Source organism: Haemaphysalis longicornis, unplaced genomic scaffold (assembly GCF_048455015.1).
Source record: "Haemaphysalis longicornis isolate Haplotype H1 unplaced genomic scaffold, Haemaphysalis longicornis Haplotype H1 scaffold_1, whole genome shotgun sequence".
Taxonomy (NCBI): Eukaryota; Metazoa; Arthropoda; class Arachnida; order Ixodida; family Ixodidae; genus Haemaphysalis; species Haemaphysalis longicornis.
In genome coordinates, this window is record NW_027526203.1 from 374,241,826 (window position 1) to 374,261,569 (window position 19,744).

Genomic DNA, 19,744 nt, shown 5'->3' on the forward strand with positions numbered 1-19,744 from the left:
ATTGTACACAATGCGTGCTGTAAGTGTGTTAAAGATTATTCGCAATATGTAATCGCGTTATTCCCATGTTGCTTTTGAGATTAATTAGCGCAATATTCAGTGAAAGATTCATTTCAGGTACCAAGTGAAAAAGGCCATAAACACAACGTTCTGCGTAAGTTCAGTTTTGCGCTGAAAAAGTAGCCGTGATGAAACGAGTTGCAAATAAGTAACATTCCTGTGATATGACCACAAAAAGCCGAACTTACAGTCGTCTGGGCGTCACTGGAAATTTTCCTGGAGGCTAGGGTCATAGGATAACAAATTGAAGACTAATGTTGTTCATGCAATTAAGTTTGGCAGCTGTTCTGTTTTTCCCAATTCAGGGCATAGTCATCTGTCTGGTTTTCTTTAGAACGGTTGCCGAAGGTATGCATGTCCTTGCTTCGTACCGGGATAACGACGGCAGCGCCGTACACAGAATTTTTTTTTTGAGAGGGGGGGGGGGGGGGGGGGGGGGGGTTGCGGGCACAACGGCGGCCATGTTGAAAATTTATGTTGGTTTATTTTCGCATGTGAATCATGCGCATCGGTGACATATCATAGAGATTTATAGCAGAGCGGAGAACCGGTCCCGGTACGGTACCCGGTAACCAACCGGCGCCACTGCGCGTGCGCAGAAGGGGGGAGACCGGCTGGGCGCATGTGCAGGTGCACCAACCGTGTACCGGGGGCCGTACCAGGACCGGTTCTCTGCTCTGCTATAACTCCGCAATAAAAGTATATTTTCAAATTATTTTTTTTCTACAAGAAAAACTTCGTCCGAAATTAATTACTGGTAAAGGAAAGAGTAGATGTTCGGGTTATACCTTTTCTCAAAGCAGCTATGGACTACCCTTCGTTTTATGAGAAGTAGCTAGCTGCCTTCGCCATGCCGCTACCACTGTGAGCCATGACTGTCAGCGAAATAGTTTTTCACGTTCAGAGAAATCGTTCTCGTGAAGATTAAAACTCCAGCTGCAATTTCCATCCGTTGTATTCGTACTTCGTTGAGGGCACAACCACGAAATGTGTGCATATATTAAGTGCTTCACGGGGTTCTATACATCCTTCACGAGATCCTGATATCTGCCTACCGGTGGCTCCTGACAAGACTGGAAGTGTCGCCCCGATACAAGTAAGGTAGGAATGGTCGGGCCTCGAGGGCCGTCGCTGGTAGTCGCTGACTTCGGGGCGAGTGGGACGGCCCGGAGCTGGTGGCTCCGACAAGAAGCAAGTGGGAGGCTTCCGTCGCTGCCGGCGTGACACGTCGGTGCGAGGAGCGCAAGCGGTTGTCGGTGGTCGGAGGAAGGAGGAGTTCGAGCTGGAGGCCTGGTGTCGGATATTGCGATGGGTGTCACGAAGGGCAAGCCGCACATGTGGCAGCGTGGTCTGAGCGTGGAGTGAACGAACATGGAGGGGCAGGCACACGTTACAATCACTGGAGAGGCAGTCGGTCGACAGGAGTCCTCGCAGTATATATTTTCGGATCACCGGAAATGTCGAAGATATAAAATATTTCGGGGCGGTGGGTCTGGATACGGCCCTTAGCGGCGACATTCTTTTCTGAACTAGTTGGGTTTCTTGTCAGCGCTTTGGGTTACCGCAGCGGAGTGTACAACGCGCATTCAACCATCCTGATCTCCGCTCAGTGCGATGAAACCAGCGTAGACAAGGGGGCGATGTTGTCTTTGCCTTCGCGTAATATTTCCGCACGTCGTCGCGAACACGCGAGCAGCTGGTTGCAGCGCGCCTCTTAATCAGCATCTCAATTGGCACAGGCCCCCGCGGAATGCAACCCTCGACGTAGCGGCTCGGCGCGATGCTGCGTGAAAACATAGCCCGACAAGTACGCGCCGCGGAACCGCAGGCGAGCACTTACGCTCCAAACGGGGGTCCCCGTATAAACAACTTATTCCCAACCGGGCCGCCGCCGCTGTGGGGCGAGCGTGTCCTTGGGCTCCTCCTCGGCATTCCTGGTCGACGCGCGCGGCCCGCAATATCATCGCCGCCGCGCGTCTCGCACACCTCCGTCTCCCTCGCAGCGTGCGCGCACGAGCGACGCCCATCCTGACATCACATCCCGTTCTGGTCTGCCGCTGCGACGATAGCTGCGGCTGCTGTTCCGGACGCGGCACTCAGGCTTCGCGCTCTACAGACGCGCACCTATTACACACGGCCTACTTCTGCTGTGCGCGACAAACTTCTCGCTTTCCACTCCCCGGCGTGGCCCCCCGTGGACCTGCTCGAAGGTACGTTTCCTACTGCGTAGTACGGCTCTCGGCCTCTTGCTGATCCGGGATGTGCACGCTATCGCGAGACGCGGAAACAAAGTGGCTGAAGTTTTTTTTGTTTGTTCTGTGCGTCGGTTATGACTGGCTTCTTGCATGTGCGCAGACCCGAAGTGAACTTCCAACAAGTGAACAACTCAGGGATGACTGAAATTTCTTTCCGATTTCCCCGCATTCTGAAGAGCATGCGTCGAGGTTATATGCCACGCTGCTTAAAGTGGGCGGGGCAGCCATCCTGATTTTGTTGTGAACAGAAACTTGTCTCCTGGGATGATAGGGGGAATTAAAAGGGGTAAATAAGCCACAAGAAGGAATGAATTCCATGCAGGGTGTGTTTGTATGCGATGAAAGGCGAAATAAACCCACTCTTGGCTGCGTGTAACGGTCAATCGAGTGCATTGCGGTGAAGCTGAACCACAGGATTGTCCTACAATGTACGATTTGACTCCGAAAATGTGGTCTGCAGTGTGACTTAACACAATGCAAGCGTGACTTGTAGCGTCACGTCGTGTAACACGTGCACACCACATTTAAGGGTGAAGTCGTATGCTTGCTATTCGTCTAATTCGTTCCGTTGGACGCAGCGCTTGGTCATTGACACTCTAGTATACAATCCTGTAGTTCAGCTTCACCGCAATGCACTCGATTGACCGTTACACGCAGCCAACAGTGAAATTTCGCAAATGAGGACGTCTAGCACACCATTTGACTCAAAAATCTGATTTGGGCTTTGCAATTGCGCAGTGCAAGCAAGCCGTTCCGCCTTGCGAAGCGCCACAGCGCGGATCACATTTTTGAGTCGCATGGTTTGCGCGTTGCTGTCATTCACCGAATTTGCTTTGCTGGCAACACGGACCAATCACTCGAATGCATTGTGGTGAAGCGGAACCACGGGATTTCTTTAGAGTTCAGATGCGGTGTGGCGAAGTTGAACCACGGAAGATTCTTAAATTGCACGACGGGTGTGTACGGGCTGAAAACAGGGATTAGCCCTACTGAGGGGAAGGTAATACGGTGCAGGGCCGGTGTTTATGGGCGGAAAAAAGAACAAAGCCCCAAGAAAAAGTGAATTGGATGCATTGCAGATGCACATGCGTGGACTAACATGTCTCGACTTAAAGGCAACAAAAAAAATGAAAAGTTAAGGTGTCGTAACGATGGTTTCGCCCAGGTGAATACAATGTCTTCTAGCACGACAACTGTTCGTCAAACCACCACGGTGACGTCGTCCGGCTCGCCGTCAGTTATTGCCCTGTCGGTGAATACAACCTTCCTGACCAGCATTGCGGGAATTTTGACCCTGCTTGAACTTGTAAGTCAACGATTTCCCCTGGTTCATATTTCTGTCTTTACTGGGAAACAACTGATATTACCGGTCAGTCGTGCCACCTTCCAAGGAGTATGAACAAAAGTGCGGGAGTTTGTTCATGCGCCTCAAAAGGAATGCTGAAGCGCTGCATTTGAAGTGCTACGCGCAAACAGCGCTCTTATGTGGTGCTTTTCAAAGCGTACAAATTTGGCGTGGATGGGCGGGTTGTCGTGCAATAAGCTCATAAACGAGAAGTACATTGCTAAGGTACACCTTAGATTCCTGCGGTTAATTTCGTTTGCTCTTCTTTTAATGGATCGTCCTTACGTGCGCCCGTGATAAGCGTCTCCGGGCGTAATGTTTGCAATTTTGGTGGTTTAACGTCTGGATACTACACGTGGGCTATGAGGCGCGTTTAACTAGTGGAGGCCTTTGGATTAATGTTGAACGCCTGGGTATCTTGTAAGTCACCTAAATATCTCGTATTTCGCCACCATCATTCGATCCCGGCCGAAGAAGCGGCCGGGATTGAATCTGCATCCTTGTGCTCAGCAGGATGCCTTAGCCATCGAGCCACCGCTGCTCGCCTGCGCCTGATGTCACCGTACTTCATATTCTGTCTAAAGTAATCCGTAGCCTTCAAATGCGGCGCGTTAGGCCCGGGTTGAACCTGTTAACTTCACGATTAAGAACAGAGGATTAGCCTGTTCTATTCAATGGCACAGCACTGCCTGTTGAACACATATAATCGTACTGAAAAAAAAAAAAATCTAGGAAGATGTTCAAGTCTCTGCGCTTCGATCATTCCTCCGGTTGTCCGTCATGTAATTCGAACCTCCACCTTCCTCTAACGCCTACGGGTTACGTGTTTGAATGTAAGCAGTCTGAATCCCCCATGTAGTAATAATGGTCTGGGCATAAACCCTAACTATCGATAAATATTTCGTTGCTACTTTCATTAGTGGGTCGATTTGGTTTAACTGCATATTTATTTCAACAGCGGCGTGCAGCTAGTGGGCTGGCTGTATTAGCGGTGAGGTACTTGGGCGGCGCCCCTTGACTCGTGGCGTCAACTTGGGCACTCGTGTCTTTGGCGTCTACTGCACTCCGGATGAGTGTGGTTGCAGTTTCCGTGCTTGAACTCGCCCATTTGGCGTACGACTGCTTCGAGAAGCGTTTTTACACGAGCTCTATTGCATTAAACTTTGGAAGTCTGGAAATAGCAGCCCTCAAGCTGCTTCCCATCGGCTGCTTAATTTTAAGCACAGCGAGCACGCTATGGTGTACCCTAATTTGCACTATACACTGTAGACCGAGTGTTTAGAGTGGCCGTGCAAGGCCACTTCTATTAAGCGAGTAGATGGTGATTCTATGAAGAGTGTTAGAATGGAGATTGTGGGGGTCTTCTAGGTGGTCTAGAAAGAGAGAGAGAACAAACTTTTATTTTCCGCAGGACCTAAGTCCAGGTCCTAATTTGAGTGTTCAATTCACCGGGGTTGAGGGGGGGGGGTGAAATTTCGATAAGCGGTGAAAGCATGGTTTTATATTAGGTGGTGGAGTGTCGCTGGTGTGTTGGTAGCACAGTAAGGGCAGCGAAGAGCGGGGGATGTCAAGAGGAGGCGTTTACCTCTTGCTGAAGTGGTCTGCAGGGCGCGTTAGAATTTGTTGAGGAAAATTTCACCAGGGTGGGGTACCCAGTAGCAAGAGTGACTTACCCTGTGGTGTTGCAGCTCTACATCATTGTACATATATTGTGAGCATTATGAATGTGTTTTCGAGATATATTCATCTGCGAACACGCCATCATCATTGGCATATCCATTGTGGGCACCAAGAGGTACCCTTCCTAATCACTAATAGCCGTGCCATCATCGCCACTATCGCCTGGGTGTAATCATCGTCACAGTGCACTATGTCTTCTCGGAAGGTTCAGGGGGAGCAGTTTAATAAGCGTGGTCTCCTGGAACAACCCGCCTTTCTCGGTTTATTAAAAAAGGTTGCATACTCAATTACGCTTACGTGTACTCATACATGTAGAATGGAAAAAGAGGGGAAGAGCTCGCAAAGATACTTTTATATCAACCCAAGTTGTAAAATAGCTTGGTTCGTACATGAGTACATATTAATACTAACGAGCGCTCACCCGCACATGCTGTTAGGGCTCAACATGACAGACCTTCATTTTTTCGCCGCATTGCGTTAGTGTTGCGTAATAGCGCTTAGTGAAAGCACGCTGCTGTAATTACAAATCGCCTGTGATTCCCCGCCCGAAAAAAAGTTACTTTTTACGGAGCACAGCTTTACAAATAGATATACACGCGCGTTAAAGTGAATTGGGACAGTCATGTCTGGCGTGGCACGTTGCGCGGCGCAGCTGCTTCTCTGAACACCGTTGTACACACCCAGGCTTCGTAGAAAACAGTCTGACATTCATTGTGTAGTCTCTACGTCTGCATATATATATATATATATATATATATATATATATATATATATATATATATATATATATATATATATATATAGAAAGAAATGCCGGCAGTCTACAACGCCAAAGAAGACAAGGGGACTGGTTAGACTGTTTTTTACCGTTAGTGACGTTACATTATATTTTATTATTATTATTACGTGAGAAAGAAATAAAGAAAAACACGCGCCCAGAGTGGGGACCGAACCCACGCCTTTCGACACACCCCGTGACTCAAGAGGGTTCAACGCTGGTCGACCACTCTGGACATGTTGTAGACACTTGAGTCACGGCCCGGGGGTTAAAAACAAGTTCCCCTTCACCCCGAGTAGTCCGAGTGGCGCTGGCTACCACCCCCAAGCACAGGAAACAAAAATACCTTAACATAAATACCCCAGAACGTGGAGGGGAAAATCGCCCCGCCGGTAGCGTAGTGGTTATTGTTGTCCGTGACGATGACGTTAACAAAAAATTCCCCCGCATTTCCCCGAGGGGGAGAATGTGAAAGTGCGAATGCACGGTTGTCGGCCCGCTTGCGGCGCTTGCGCTCGGCCCCCGCAGCCCACCGCCTCGCCGCCTTCTCTTCCATCTCTTCCATCGGGTTTGTAGTATCACGTGTACACCACGCAGTTATCAAGCCGCTATAACGCCGCTGAGTCGCAAACGCGCGCCGCTGACGACGTAGTTTGAATGCGTTAAAGATATAAGGCGCGTCACTAACGCTGATACCACGTCGCGTCCGTGGCTTGGTCGGTAGAGCGTCGCGCTGCGGCCGCAAAGTCCGCGGATCGAAACCTGGCGCCGGATGCTGTTTCTTTATAGAGGAGCACTGCGGACGCCGACGCCGCCGACGCCGGCGGTGGATGGTTTGGGGTCGCTTATAAAGTGCACTTAAAACACAAAAATATGCACTTGAGGTGAGCTAAACAACTTATTTAATGTAAGGAACGGAACGTTACACATATGGTGCTTCTTCGTTGGGGCTTGGATGGCGACTGGCGCCCGCCTCTCCCGCTGTCTCGCCGCCCACACCGCCGGGTCTGGTCCCCGTTTCACGAGTCCGCCGCGCAGCGAGCATCCGGTGAAACGTAACACCACGCGCCTGAGCGCAGGGGGCCACAGGCGAAACACAAACACACCACGCAGTTGGGAGAGCCGGGGGCCGTATATGTAGTTTCGTGGCGTTCCGTGCGCGACAGTTATCGCACCGGACCGGTATTCTGGAGGTCGTGGGTTCGGATCCCACCTGGCGGGCATTTTTTCTCCACTTTCTTTCTTTCTTTCCAAATTATTTATCTGTTTCAATGACCTACCACAACCTCCCCTTTGCTTTCCGAGGTTTTCCTGACTGCCAACTCTTATATATATATATATATATATATATATATATATATATATATATATATATATATATATATATATATATATATATATATAACTGGCATGCTGGCGATGGGGCCGAAGGCGTGGTGAACACAAAGTAAGAAACCTCGGTAACAGCAACAGCGGAGGGTTTATTTCGACGTTTCGACTTCGAGACAAGTCTTCTACAGGAATGATGGCTTCGGTCGTTTCGGAAGAGAGCATATATGTCGAAAGTGGAAAGCGGGTTTACGAATGGCCAACGATACCACACACAAACATACGTGAACAACACAAACACGAAGCGGGAATCTTCCTTATTGGAAGAATGAACAAAAAATGAACAACGAAGAGAGAGACGCCAAGATAGTTGGAGAGAAAAAAAGAAAAAAAAAAAAAAAAAAAAAAAAAGGAAGAAAGGGAGATGAAAGAGCACTGAACAGGAATTCGAGTGGTGGCGGAAACGCGAAAAGCTCAACAGCGTCCGAAAGTGGGGTTGTAGAACAAAGGAGAGAAGGCAATATATCTTCCGCCGCTAGCCGTCACTATGCTAACGCCCAGACGCTCCGAGGGATCGCGTTTCCGTTGATTGAAAGCGAGTGTCCCGCCATATGTTCGGAAAGTGCAAACAAGGCATTTTACAGCCCGTTTATGGGCCTGTTCCCGGAGCTGAGACAATTAAAGGACGTTTTGTGTTCGTGCAGAAGGAAACGGTCCGCCACCATTCCACCGTTCCCTCGCGGGACGGACGCCTTCCGAGAACGGGGCGCTAGGCCGAGTTTTCAGGTCTTTGTTAAGAGCTGCCACTTTGCAGTTCAGCGACAACCCGTGCGTCGTCGGTGTCTCCCCTCCGCTGAGTGGGGGATGGGGGGGGGGGGACAGCCAAACCAGAACGCAAGCTGCTCAACGGGATGGGGGGGGGGGGGGGGGGGACGGAGAAAATAAACCCCGATGGTTCGGTAGCCGGGCTTAGAAGACGACTGTAGGTGCAAGGGAGGGAAAAATAGATTTGCAAGCAGTCAAAAATGTAACCAGTCCGCGGGGGCGAATAGTGATAACAGCGGCAAAGATATGTGCGCTCGAGTAATAACGCAGACCCCAGAATTGTATTGCTTATCTTCCGGGTTATGCGCCATACCCAAACGTTTAAATCCCCCAACCAATTTTCGAACACGTGTTTTGGGGAGAAGGTAAACAGAAGTTATTGCTGAAACAGCACCGACACTAGGCAACATTACTTAATTGTAAGATTGTGACGGAGATTTAGAAAAGGTTTCCAAAGTTATAACACAAGATTATAAAAGAGAGAATTAAGAAAAAAAAAAGGATAGGAGTGAACACGAAGAGCGGAAAAGGAGAGAAGGAATTAAAATGAAAACAAAAACGGAAAGACATCAGCAATGTGGGAAAAATCCACTGAACCAACGCTCACGTGCATGCGATTTCGAGAGTCCGGTTCCGGCTACACCCACAGCGCCACTGATACGGTTAGGTAGATGACAATGTTTTAATCGCTGCAAGTGTGCCTGGGTCCTCATTTATACCTTTTTTGATTGTATTGAATCGGTATATGAGGTATGATTCTCGTTGTTCTCGTTCCCGGTTTGACCTGAACCCCGTCTCTAAGAGCGTGACGCTTAGTTTATCGAAAGAATGATCTGGAAGGCTGAGGTGTCTGGAGAGGGGCAGGGTCGGGCGCGTTTTGGCGTGCGCTTTGTGATTATTGAACCGGAGCCTGAAAGAGGTCCCTGTCTGCCCTATATATTGCATTCGACACACATTGCATTCAATCAAATAAATCACATTGGAAGTGTCGCACGTCATGTTCCCGCGAATTTTTAAAGAGTACTCTGAGTTGGAGCTTTGAGCAATGCTTGTCTGTTGCATTGCCTTGCAGACAAGGCACCGCGGTTTCAGGCATGGCCGGCATTCATTACGCGCGGACAATGAATTTGTCCTTGCGTTCACGAGTGTGTCTTTGAGGTTCCGGGATCGTCGGTAGACGACGCCTGGAACGGACGGAAACGCCCGTTTGAGGCGTTCACTTTGTCCGAGAATGTTGTAGTGCCGCTTCAAGATGTTTTTTACGTTAGGAAAGTTGGTGCTGTACGTTAAGCATAGGTCTGTTCGTTGTAAGTCGCGTTGTGGGGGACGGTTCGCAATTAGGTCCACGCGGTTGAGTGCTTCGGCCTTTTTTATGGCGTCATCAGTTACACGCGTTGGGTACCCCTGCCCCTCCAGCATGGTTTTTAAATTTTTGGCGTTGGTAGTGAAATCTTCCGATTTTGAGCAGATTCGTTTGAAACGGTGGGCCTGGCTATAAGGAATGCTATTCTTACAGTGACGTGGGTGATCGCTTTGGTAATGTAGATATTGCTGGCGATCTGTTGGCTTCCGGTACAGCTTTGTCGTGAGTTCACCGTCTTCAATTGTCACGGTCACATCCAGGAAGTTTATGCTCTCTTGAGAGTAGGTGTGAGTAAAATTGATGTTCGGGTGTGCAGAATTGTAACAGTCGATGAAGTGGAGGAGCTCATCCTCGTTGTAGGTCCAAATAAAAAAGATATCGTCAATGTACCTTTTGTACAGGAGGGGTTTTAAGTGGGATTCAGACAGGAATGTGGCCTCTAACTTCCCCATAAACAGATTGGCGTAGCTTGGTGCCATCTTGGTTCCCATGGCGGTTCCACTAACTTGCCGAAAGTACTCATTGTTGAATTCAAATGAATTTAGTTCTAAGACGAGGGCCGCTAACGTCGCAACTACATGGCAGTCTGGGGTATCTGGCTGTTTATGGAGCGCATACATGCTGGTTAGTGCGGCTATCCCTTCGTCATGGGGGATGTTAGTGTAAAGGGAAGATACGTCAAGGGTTACTAGGTACGAGTCCTTTGGTACACGAAGATCCGAAATAACTTTGAGGAAATCCGTGGTGTCTTTTATGTACGAGTCCAGGACGCTGGGAATGTGCCTTATTAGTTTGTCCACAAACCCCGATATGGGTTCGGTGATTGTGCCAATGCCGGATATGATTGGGCGCCCTGGGTTGCCAGTTTTATGGATCTTAGGAAGCATGTAAAATCGGCCCGGACGGGGTTGCACTGGTCGCATTAAACTGTGCTCACTGGAGGTTATTTTTCCCCCGTCCAAGAGATCTTTTAATACCGAAGTTACGATTTTGGTGTGCTCAATCGTGGGGTCCTCCGCAAGGCGCTCATAAAAGTTTGAATCATCAAGTTGCCGGTGCCCTTCTCGAATGTAATCCACAGTATTCATGATTACAATCGCTCCTCCTTTATCGGCAGGCTTAATTGTTATGTCAGTTCTATTTTCCAAACCCTTCAAGCACGCTTTTTCAGACTTTGTTAAATTTTGACGTTTACCTTTGTGAATTTCATATTCCCGCATGACATCTTTTTGCACAGCGGCGATGTACAGATTCAGGCACTCATCACGTTGAGTGCCTGGCGTCCAATCCCTGTTTGGGCGTGTCTGCGCATCTTGAACGTTAGGAGGCTTATCTAAAAAGTATTCTCTTAGTCTTAAATTTCTTGCAAAGTTATCTAGGTCTTGTAGTAACTGGAATTCATTAAAGCAGCCGGTTGTGGGGCAGAAGTTCAGCCCCTTCGAGAGTAGTTTTGTTTCATCAGGTGACAGGGCAGTACTAGATAAGTTTACGATAGCGGTGCCGCGTGGTTCTGTAGTAGGTTGGTTATTCACTATGCAAGAAAGTGGTTGAGGGTCGGGGCTATAGTTGAAAGGCGAAATTTCAGGCAAAGTAGGGTTGGGAACTCTATCTCGTCTTAGTTTGTGAATTTTTGTGTCTATGAGGTCACGATGTTTAGCTTTTTCGAACTCCGCTAAGGAGTTTATTTCGTCTGGTGACAGGGGCCCGTTGGAGCGGATAAGAGCTATCGTTTGGGCAGTTAGCTGTTTCACCTGTTTTTCGCTATGATTGATGGCAATTTTTACAAGTTTGAGAGAAGCACTTGAGAGAACGTTCTGCCATGCTAGTCGGTCGTGATGATCAAGGTTCGTTATGGAAGGCGCGTGAGAGAGCGAGATACCTTTAGGGGTTACTCCAGCTTTTAGATACACTTGAAGCGTTGATTTATGAAGATCATGTCTAATTCGTTTGTCAGAAAGTTTTCTTATTTTTAGGAATGTGGCGCTGTGGAATGTAGGCACAGAACCGGACTCACCATTTACATATCAGTCGGTCCTAATGCGGGGAGCAGGTGTGGGCGGCTGGCGTAGGTTATCGGTCGTCAATATGGAGCGGCGTTGTTGTACAGGTGTTCCGGGCGTCATGCTCTGGGCGATTGTCGGAAACTCCACGTCGATGTTTTCAGCCAGAACTCCGGGAAAGGGCACTTGAACCGTGTTCACAATGGGGGGGTGGCGGCGGTCTTCGGGGTTCTCCGCTGTGGCGGCCGTGCTTGCTGCATTGATGTTCTCCTGGTTGGCATGATGATCGGTGATGCGTGGCTCACTTGACGCGGCGTCGCGAACCGGAACTCTGTTGGTCTGGGTTGCCGGTTGGTAATGCGAGGGACTGCTGGCAGTGGCCGCTTTTGATGACCACCCGGGTGCCGTCGTTGTTGCATCCCGTATCAGAAGACCCCTCAAAGTTTGCGCCATCACAGCGACTCCTAGGAAGCTGGGGTGAAGCCCGTCCGCAGCCAGGAAACGACGGGGCGGGAGTGAGTCAAACTGATAGTCCACGTACGTCACTTTGGTTGGGCGACGACAGTAGCTCCGGATTGTTTCGTTGAATTTGCGGGCTTCCCAATTAAACCACTTCACGAAGTGGTCGTTTGGTCGGTCAAGCCGGCGGTTGGTGTGACGTGGCAACACACATGACACGACCAACTTCTGGAGCTCCGGTCTGGTTCGAAGGGTGTTGTTTACCAGTCGGCGAAGACGGCGAAGGGTCTCATCGCAGCCGTAATGCTCCAGCTCACTTGTACCGACGTGGAACACCAGTGTTCTCACAGTTCTTGGAATACTTGGAAGCTCACTTTCTATCTCGAACGTGGTCGCTCCTCGGATGGTGATGAAGGCAGGGGCCGCTGTGTCATACGGATTGAAGTGCTGGTGAAGGTAACGAGTCTGTGAATTTCCGATCACTGCAGAGGTAGGCGGATGTTTGGGGAACCTCCGCGTGAGTTGCTGCTCCGAGGGTGCGCCGGGGGCCGGTCTTGAAACAACTGGCATGCTGGCGATGGGGCCGAAGGCGTGGTGAACACAAAGTAAGAAACCTCGGTAACAGCAACAGCGGAGGGTTTATTTCGACGTTTCGACTTCGAGACAAGTCTTCTACAGGAATGATGGCTTCGGTCGTTTCGGAAGAGAGCATATATGTCGAAAGTGGAAAGCGGGTTTACGAATGGCCAACGATACCACACACAAACATACGTGAACAACACAAACACGAAGCGGGAATCTTCCTTATTGGAAGAATGAACAAAAAATGAACAACGAAGAGAGAGACGCCAAGATAGTTGGAGAGAAAAAAAGAAAAAAAAAAAAAAAAAGGAAGAAAGGGAGATGAAAGAGCACTGAACAGGAATTCGAGTGGTGGCGGAAACGCGAAAAGCTCAACAGCGTCCGAAAGTGGGGTTGTAGAACAAAGGAGAGAAGGCAATATATCTTCCGCCGCTAGCCGTCACTATGCTAACGCCCAGACGCTCCGAGGGATCGCGTTTCCGTTGATTGAAAGCGAGTGTCCCGCCATATGTTCGGAAAGTGCAAACAAGGCATTTTACAGCCCGTTTATGGGCCTGTTCCCGGAGCTGAGACAATTAAAGGACGTTTTGTGTTCGTGCAGAAGGAAACGGTCCGCCACCATTCCACCGTTCCCTCGCGGGACGGACGCCTTCCGAGAACGGGGCGCTAGGCCGAGTTTTCAGGTCTTTGTTAAGAGCTGCCACTTTGCACTTTTCGAACATATGGCACTTTCCGAACATATGGCGGGACACTCGCTTTCAATCAACGGAAACGCGATCCCTCGGAGCGTCTGGGCGTTAGCATAGTGACGGCTAGCGGCGGAAGATATATTGCCTTCTCTCCTTTGTTCTACAACCCCACTTTCGGACGCTGTTGAGCTTTTCGCGTTTCCGCCACCACTCGAATTCCTGTTCAGTGCTCTTTCATCTCCCTTTCTTCCTTTTTTTTTTTTTTTTTTTCTTTTTTTCTCTCCAACTATCTTGGCGTCTCTCTCTTCGTTGTTCATTTTTTGTTCATTCTTCCAATAAGGAAGATTCCCGCTTCGTGTTTGTGTTGTTCACGTATGTTTGTGTGTGGTATCGTTGGCCATTCGTAAACCCGCTTTCCACTTTCGACATATATGCTCTCTTCCGAAACGACCGAAGCCATCATTCCTGTAGAAGACTTGTCTCGAAGTCGAAACGTCGAAATAAACCCTCCGCTGTTGCTGTTACCGAGGTTTCTTACTTTGTGTTCACCACGCCTTCGGCCCCATCGCCAGCATGCCAGTTGTTTCAAGACCGGCCCCCGGCGCACCCTCGGAGCAGCAACTCACGCGGAGGTTCCCCAAACATCCGCCTACCTCTGCAGTGATCGGAAATTCACAGACTCGTTACCTTCACCAGCACTTCAATCCGTATGACACAGCGGCCCCTGCCTTCATCACCATCCGAGGAGCGACCACGTTCGAGATAGAAAGTGAGCTTCCAAGTATTCCAAGAACTGTGAGAACACTGGTGTTCCACGTCGGTACAAGTGAGCTGGAGCATTACGGCTGCGATGAGACCCTTCGCCGTCTTCGCCGACTGGTAAACAACACCCTTCGAACCAGACCGGAGCTCCAGAAGTTGGTCGTGTCATGTGTGTTGCCACGTCACACCAACCGCCGGCTTGACCGACCAAACGACCACTTCGTGAAGTGGTTTAATTGGGAAGCCCGCAAATTCAACGAAACAATCCGGAGCTACTGTCGTCGCCCAACCAAAGTGACGTACGTGGACTATCAGTTTGACTCACTCCCGCCCCGTCGTTTCCTGGCTGCGGACGGGCTTCACCCCAGCTTCCTAGGAGTCGCTGTGATGGCGCAAACTTTGAGGGGTCTTCTGATACGGGATGCAACAACGACGGCACCCGGGTGGTCATCAAAAGCGGCCACTGCCAGCAGTCCCTCGCATTACCAACCGGCAACCCAGACCAACAGAGTTCCGGTTCGCGACGCCGCGTCAAGTGAGCCACGCATCACCGATCATCATGCCAACCAGGAGAACATCAATGCAGCAAGCACGGCCGCCACAGCGGAGAACCCCGAAGACCGCCGCCACCCCCCCATTGTGAACACGGTTCAAGTGCCCTTTCCCGGAGTTCTGGCTGAAAACATCGACGTGGAGTTTCCGACAATCGCCCAGAGCATGACGCCCGGAACACCTGTACAACAACGCCGCTCCATATTGACGACCGATAACCTACGCCAGCCGCCCACACCTGCTCCCCGCATTAGGACCGACTGATATGTAAATGGTGAGTCCGGTTCTGTGCCTACATTCCACAGCGCCACATTCCTAAAAATAAGAAAACTTTCTGACAAACGAATTAGACATGATCTTCATAAATCAACGCTTCAAGTGTATCTAAAAGCTGGAGTAACCCCTAAAGGTATCTCGCTCTCTCACGCGCCTTCCATAACGAACCTTGATCATCACGACCGACTAGCATGGCAGAACGTTCTCTCAAGTGCTTCTCTCAAACTTGTAAAAATTGCCATCAATCATAGCGAAAAACAGGTGAAACAGCTAACTGCCCAAACGATAGCTCTTATCCGCTCCAACGGGCCCCTGTCACCAGACGAAATAAACTCCTTAGCGGAGTTCGAAAAAGCTAAACATCGTGACCTCATAGACACAAAAATTCACAAACTAAGACGAGATAGAGTTCCCAACCCTACTTTGCCTGAAATTTCGCCTTTCAACTATAGCCCCGACCCTCAACCACTTTCTTGCATAGTGAATAACCAACCTACTACAGAACCACGCGGCACCGCTATCGTAAACTTATCTAGTACTGCCCTGTCACCTGATGAAACAAAACTACTCTCGAAGGGGCTGAACTTCTGCCCCACAACCGGCTGCTTTAATGAATTCCAGTTACTACAAGACCTAGATAACTTTGCAAGAAATTTAAGACTAAGAGAATACTTTTTAGATAAGCCTCCTAACGTTCAAGATGCGCAGACACGCCCAAACAGGGATTGGACGCCAGGCACTCAACGTGATGAGTGCCTGAATCTGTACATCGCCGCTGTGCAAAAAGATGTCATGCGGGAATATGAAATTCACAAAGGTAAACGTCAAAATTTAACAAAGTCTGAAAAAGCGTGCTTGAAGGGTTTGGAAAATAGAACTGACATAACAATTAAGCCTGCCGATAAAGGAGGAGCGATTGTAATCATGAATACTGTGGATTACATTCGAGAAGGGCACCGGCAACTTGATGATTCAAACTTTTATGAGCGCCTTGCGGAGGACCCCACGATTGAGCACACCAAAATCGTAACTTCGGTATTAAAAGATCTCTTGGACGGGGGAAAAATAACCTCCAGTGAGCACAGTTTAATGCGACCAGTGCAACCCCGTCCGGGCCGATTTTACATGCTTCCTAAGATCCATAAAACTGGCAACCCAGGGCGCCCAATCATATCCGGCATTGGCACAATCACCGAACCCATATCGGGGTTTGTGGACAAACTAATAAGGCACATTCCCAGCGTCCTGGACTCGTACATAAAAGACACCACGGATTTCCTCAAAGTTATTTCGGATCTTCGTGTACCAAAGGACTCGTACCTAGTAACCCTTGACGTATCTTCCCTTTACACTAACATCCCCCATGACGAAGGGATAGCCGCACTAACCAGCATGTATGCGCTCCATAAACAGCCAGATACCCCAGACTGCCATGTAGTTGCGACGTTAGCGGCCCTCGTCTTAGAACTAAATTCATTTGAATTCAACAATGAGTACTTTCGGCAAGTTAGTGGAACCGCCATGGGAACCAAGATGGCACCAAGCTACGCCAATCTGTTTATGGGGAAGTTAGAGGCCACATTCCTGTCTGAATCCCACTTAAAACCCCTCCTGTACAAAAGGTACATTGACGATATCTTTTTTATTTGGACCTACAACGAGGATGAGCTCCTCCACTTCATCGACTGTTACAATTCTGCACACCCGAACATCAATTTTACTCACACCTACTCTCAAGAGAGCATAAACTTCCTGGATGTGACCGTGACAATTGAAGACGGTGAACTCACGACAAAGCTGTACCGGAAGCCAACAGATCGCCAGCAATATCTACATTACCAAAGCGATCACCCACGTCACTGTAAGAATAGCATTCCTTATAGCCAGGCCCACCGTTTCAAACGAATCTGCTCAAAATCGGAAGATTTCACTACCAACGCCAAAAATTTAAAAACCATGCTGGAGGGGCAGGGGTACCCAACGCGTGTAACTGATGACGCCATAAAAAAGGCCGAAGCACTCAACCGCGTGGACCTAATTGCGAACCGTCCCCCACAACGCGACTTACAACGAACAGACCTATGCTTAACGTACAGCACCAACTTTCCTAACGTAAAAAACATCTTGAAGCGGCACTACAACATTCTCGGACAAAGTGAACGCCTCAAACGGGCGTTTCCGTCCGTTCCAGGCGTCGTCTACCGACGATCCCGGAACCTCAAAGACACACTCGTGAACGCAAGGACAAATTCATTGTCCGCGCGTAATGAATGCCGGCCATGCCTGAAACCGCGGTGCCTTGTCTGCAAGGCAATGCAACAGACAAGCATTGCTCAAAGCTCCAACTCAGAGTACTCTTTAAAAATTCGCGGGAACATGACGTGCGACACTTCCAATGTGATTTATTTGATTGAATGCAATGTGTGTCGAATGCAATATATAGGGCAGACAGGGACCTCTTTCAGGCTCCGGTTCAATAATCACAAAGCGCACGCCAAAACGCGCCCGACCCTGCCCCTCTCCAGACACCTCAGCCTTCCAGATCATTCTTTCGATAAACTAAGCGTCACGCTCTTAGAGACGGGGTTCAGGTCAAACCGGGAACGAGAACAACGAGAATCATACCTCATATACCGATTCAATACAATCAAAAAAGGTATAAATGAGGACCCAGGCACACTTGCAGCGATTAAAACATTGTCATCTACCTAACCGTATCAGTGGCGCTGTGGGTGTAGCCGGAACCGGACTCTCGAAATCGCATGCACGTGAGCGTTGGTTCAGTGGATTTTTCCCACATTGCTGATGTCTTTCCGTTTTTGTTTTCATTTTAATTCCTTCTCTCCTTTTCCGCTCTTCGTGTTCACTCCTATCCTTTTTTTTTTTTCTTAATTCTCTCTTTTATAATCTTGTGTTATAACTTTGGAAACCTTTTCTAAATCTCCGTCACAATCTTACAATTAAGTAATGTTGCCTAGTGTCGGTGCTGTTTCAGCAATAACTTCTGTTTACCTTCTCCCCAAAACACGTGTTCGAAAATTGGTTGGGGGATTTAAACGTTTGGGTATGGCGCATAACCCGGAAGATAAGCAATACAATTCTGGGGTCTGCGTTATTACTCGAGCGCACATATCTTTGCCGCTGTTATCACTATTCGCCCCCGCGGACTGGTTACATTTTTGACTGCTTGCAAATCTATTTTTCCCTCCCTTGCACCTACAGTCGTCTTCTAAGCCCGGCTACCGAACCATCGGGGTTTATTTTCTCCGTCCCCCCCCCCCCCCCCCCCATCCCGTTGAGCAGCTTGCGTTCTGGTTTGGCTGTCCCCCCCCCCCCATCCCCCACTCAGCGGAGGGGAGACACCGACGACGCACGGGTTGTCGCTGAACTGCAAAGTGGCAGCTCTTAACAAAGACCTGAAAACTCGGCCTAGCGCCCCGTTCTCGGAAGGCGTCCGTCCCGCGAGGGAACGGTGGAATGGTGGCGGACCGTTTCCTTCTGCACGAACACAAAACGTCCTTTAATTGTCTCAGCTCCGGGAACAGGCCCATAAACGGGCTGTAAAATGCCTTGTTTGCACTTTCCGAACATATGGCGGGACACTCGCTTTCAATCAACGGAAACGCGATCCCTCGGAGCGTCTGGGCGTTAGCATAGTGACGGCTAGCGGCGGAAGATATATTGCCTTCTCTCCTTTGTTCTACAACCCCACTTTCGGACGCTGTTGAGCTTTTCGCGTTTCCGCCACCACTCGAATTCCTGTTCAGTGCTCTTTCATCTCCCTTTCTTCCTTTTTTTTTTTTTTTTTTCTTTTTTTCTCTCCAACTATCTTGGCGTCTCTCTCTTCGTTGTTCATTTTTTGTTCATTCTTCCAATAAGGAAGATTCCCGCTTCGTGTTTGTGTTGTTCACGTATGTTTGTGTGTGGTATCGTTGGCCATTCGTAAACCCGCTTTCCACTTTCGACATATATGCTCTCTTCCGAAACGACCGAAGCCATCATTCCTGTAGAAGACTTGTCTCGAAGTCGAAACGTCGAAATAAACCCTCCGCTGTTGCTGTTACCGAGGTTTCTTACTTTGTGTTCACCACGCCTTCGGCCCCATCGCCAGCATGCCAGTTGTTTCAAGACCGGCCCCCGGCGCACCCTCGGAGCAGCAACTCACGCGGAGGTTCCCCAAACATCCGCCTACCTCTGCAGTGATCGGAAATTCACAGACTCGTTACCTTCACCAGCACTTCAATCCGTATGACACAGCGGCCCCTGCCTTCATCACCATCCGAGGAGCGACCACGTTCGAGATAGAAAGTGAGCTTCCAAGTATTCCAAGAACTGTGAGAACACTGGTGTTCCACGTCGGTACAAGTGAGCTGGAGCATTACGGCTGCGATGAGACCCTTCGCCGTCTTCGCCGACTGGTAAACAACACCCTTCGAACCAGACCGGAGCTCCAGAAGTTGGTCGTGTCATGTGTGTTGCCACGTCACACCAACCGCCGGCTTGACCGACCAAACGACCACTTCGTGAAGTGGTTTAATTGGGAAGCCCGCAAATTCAACGAAACAATCCGGAGCTACTGTCGTCGCCCAACCAAAGTGACGTACGTGGACTATCAGTTTGACTCACTCCCGCCCCGTCGTTTCCTGGCTGCGGACGGGCTTCACCCCAGCTTCCTAGGAGTCGCTGTGATGGCGCAAACTTTGAGGGGTCTTCTGATACGGGATGCAACAACGACGGCACCCGGGTGGTCATCAAAAGCGGCCACTGCCAGCAGTCCCTCGCATTACCA

At 49.5% G+C, this 19,744-nt stretch overlaps 1 protein-coding gene across 1 annotated transcript in view; it reads left to right on the forward strand.

Annotated features, from left to right (window-relative positions):
• The first annotated feature begins 1,951 nt into the window (after positions 1 to 1,951).
• LOC144155112 (uncharacterized) overlaps positions 1,952 to 19,744 on the forward strand; it is a 56,046-nt gene continuing 38,253 nt past the window's right edge. Inside the window, exons 1-2 of the mRNA XM_077686365.1 lie at positions 1,952 to 2,270; positions 3,481 to 3,621. Of these exons, the coding sequence (XP_077542491.1) occupies positions 3,490 to 3,621 (132 nt within the window). The 5' untranslated portion in view covers positions 1,952 to 2,270; positions 3,481 to 3,489. The remainder of the gene's footprint in view (positions 2,271 to 3,480; positions 3,622 to 19,744) is intronic.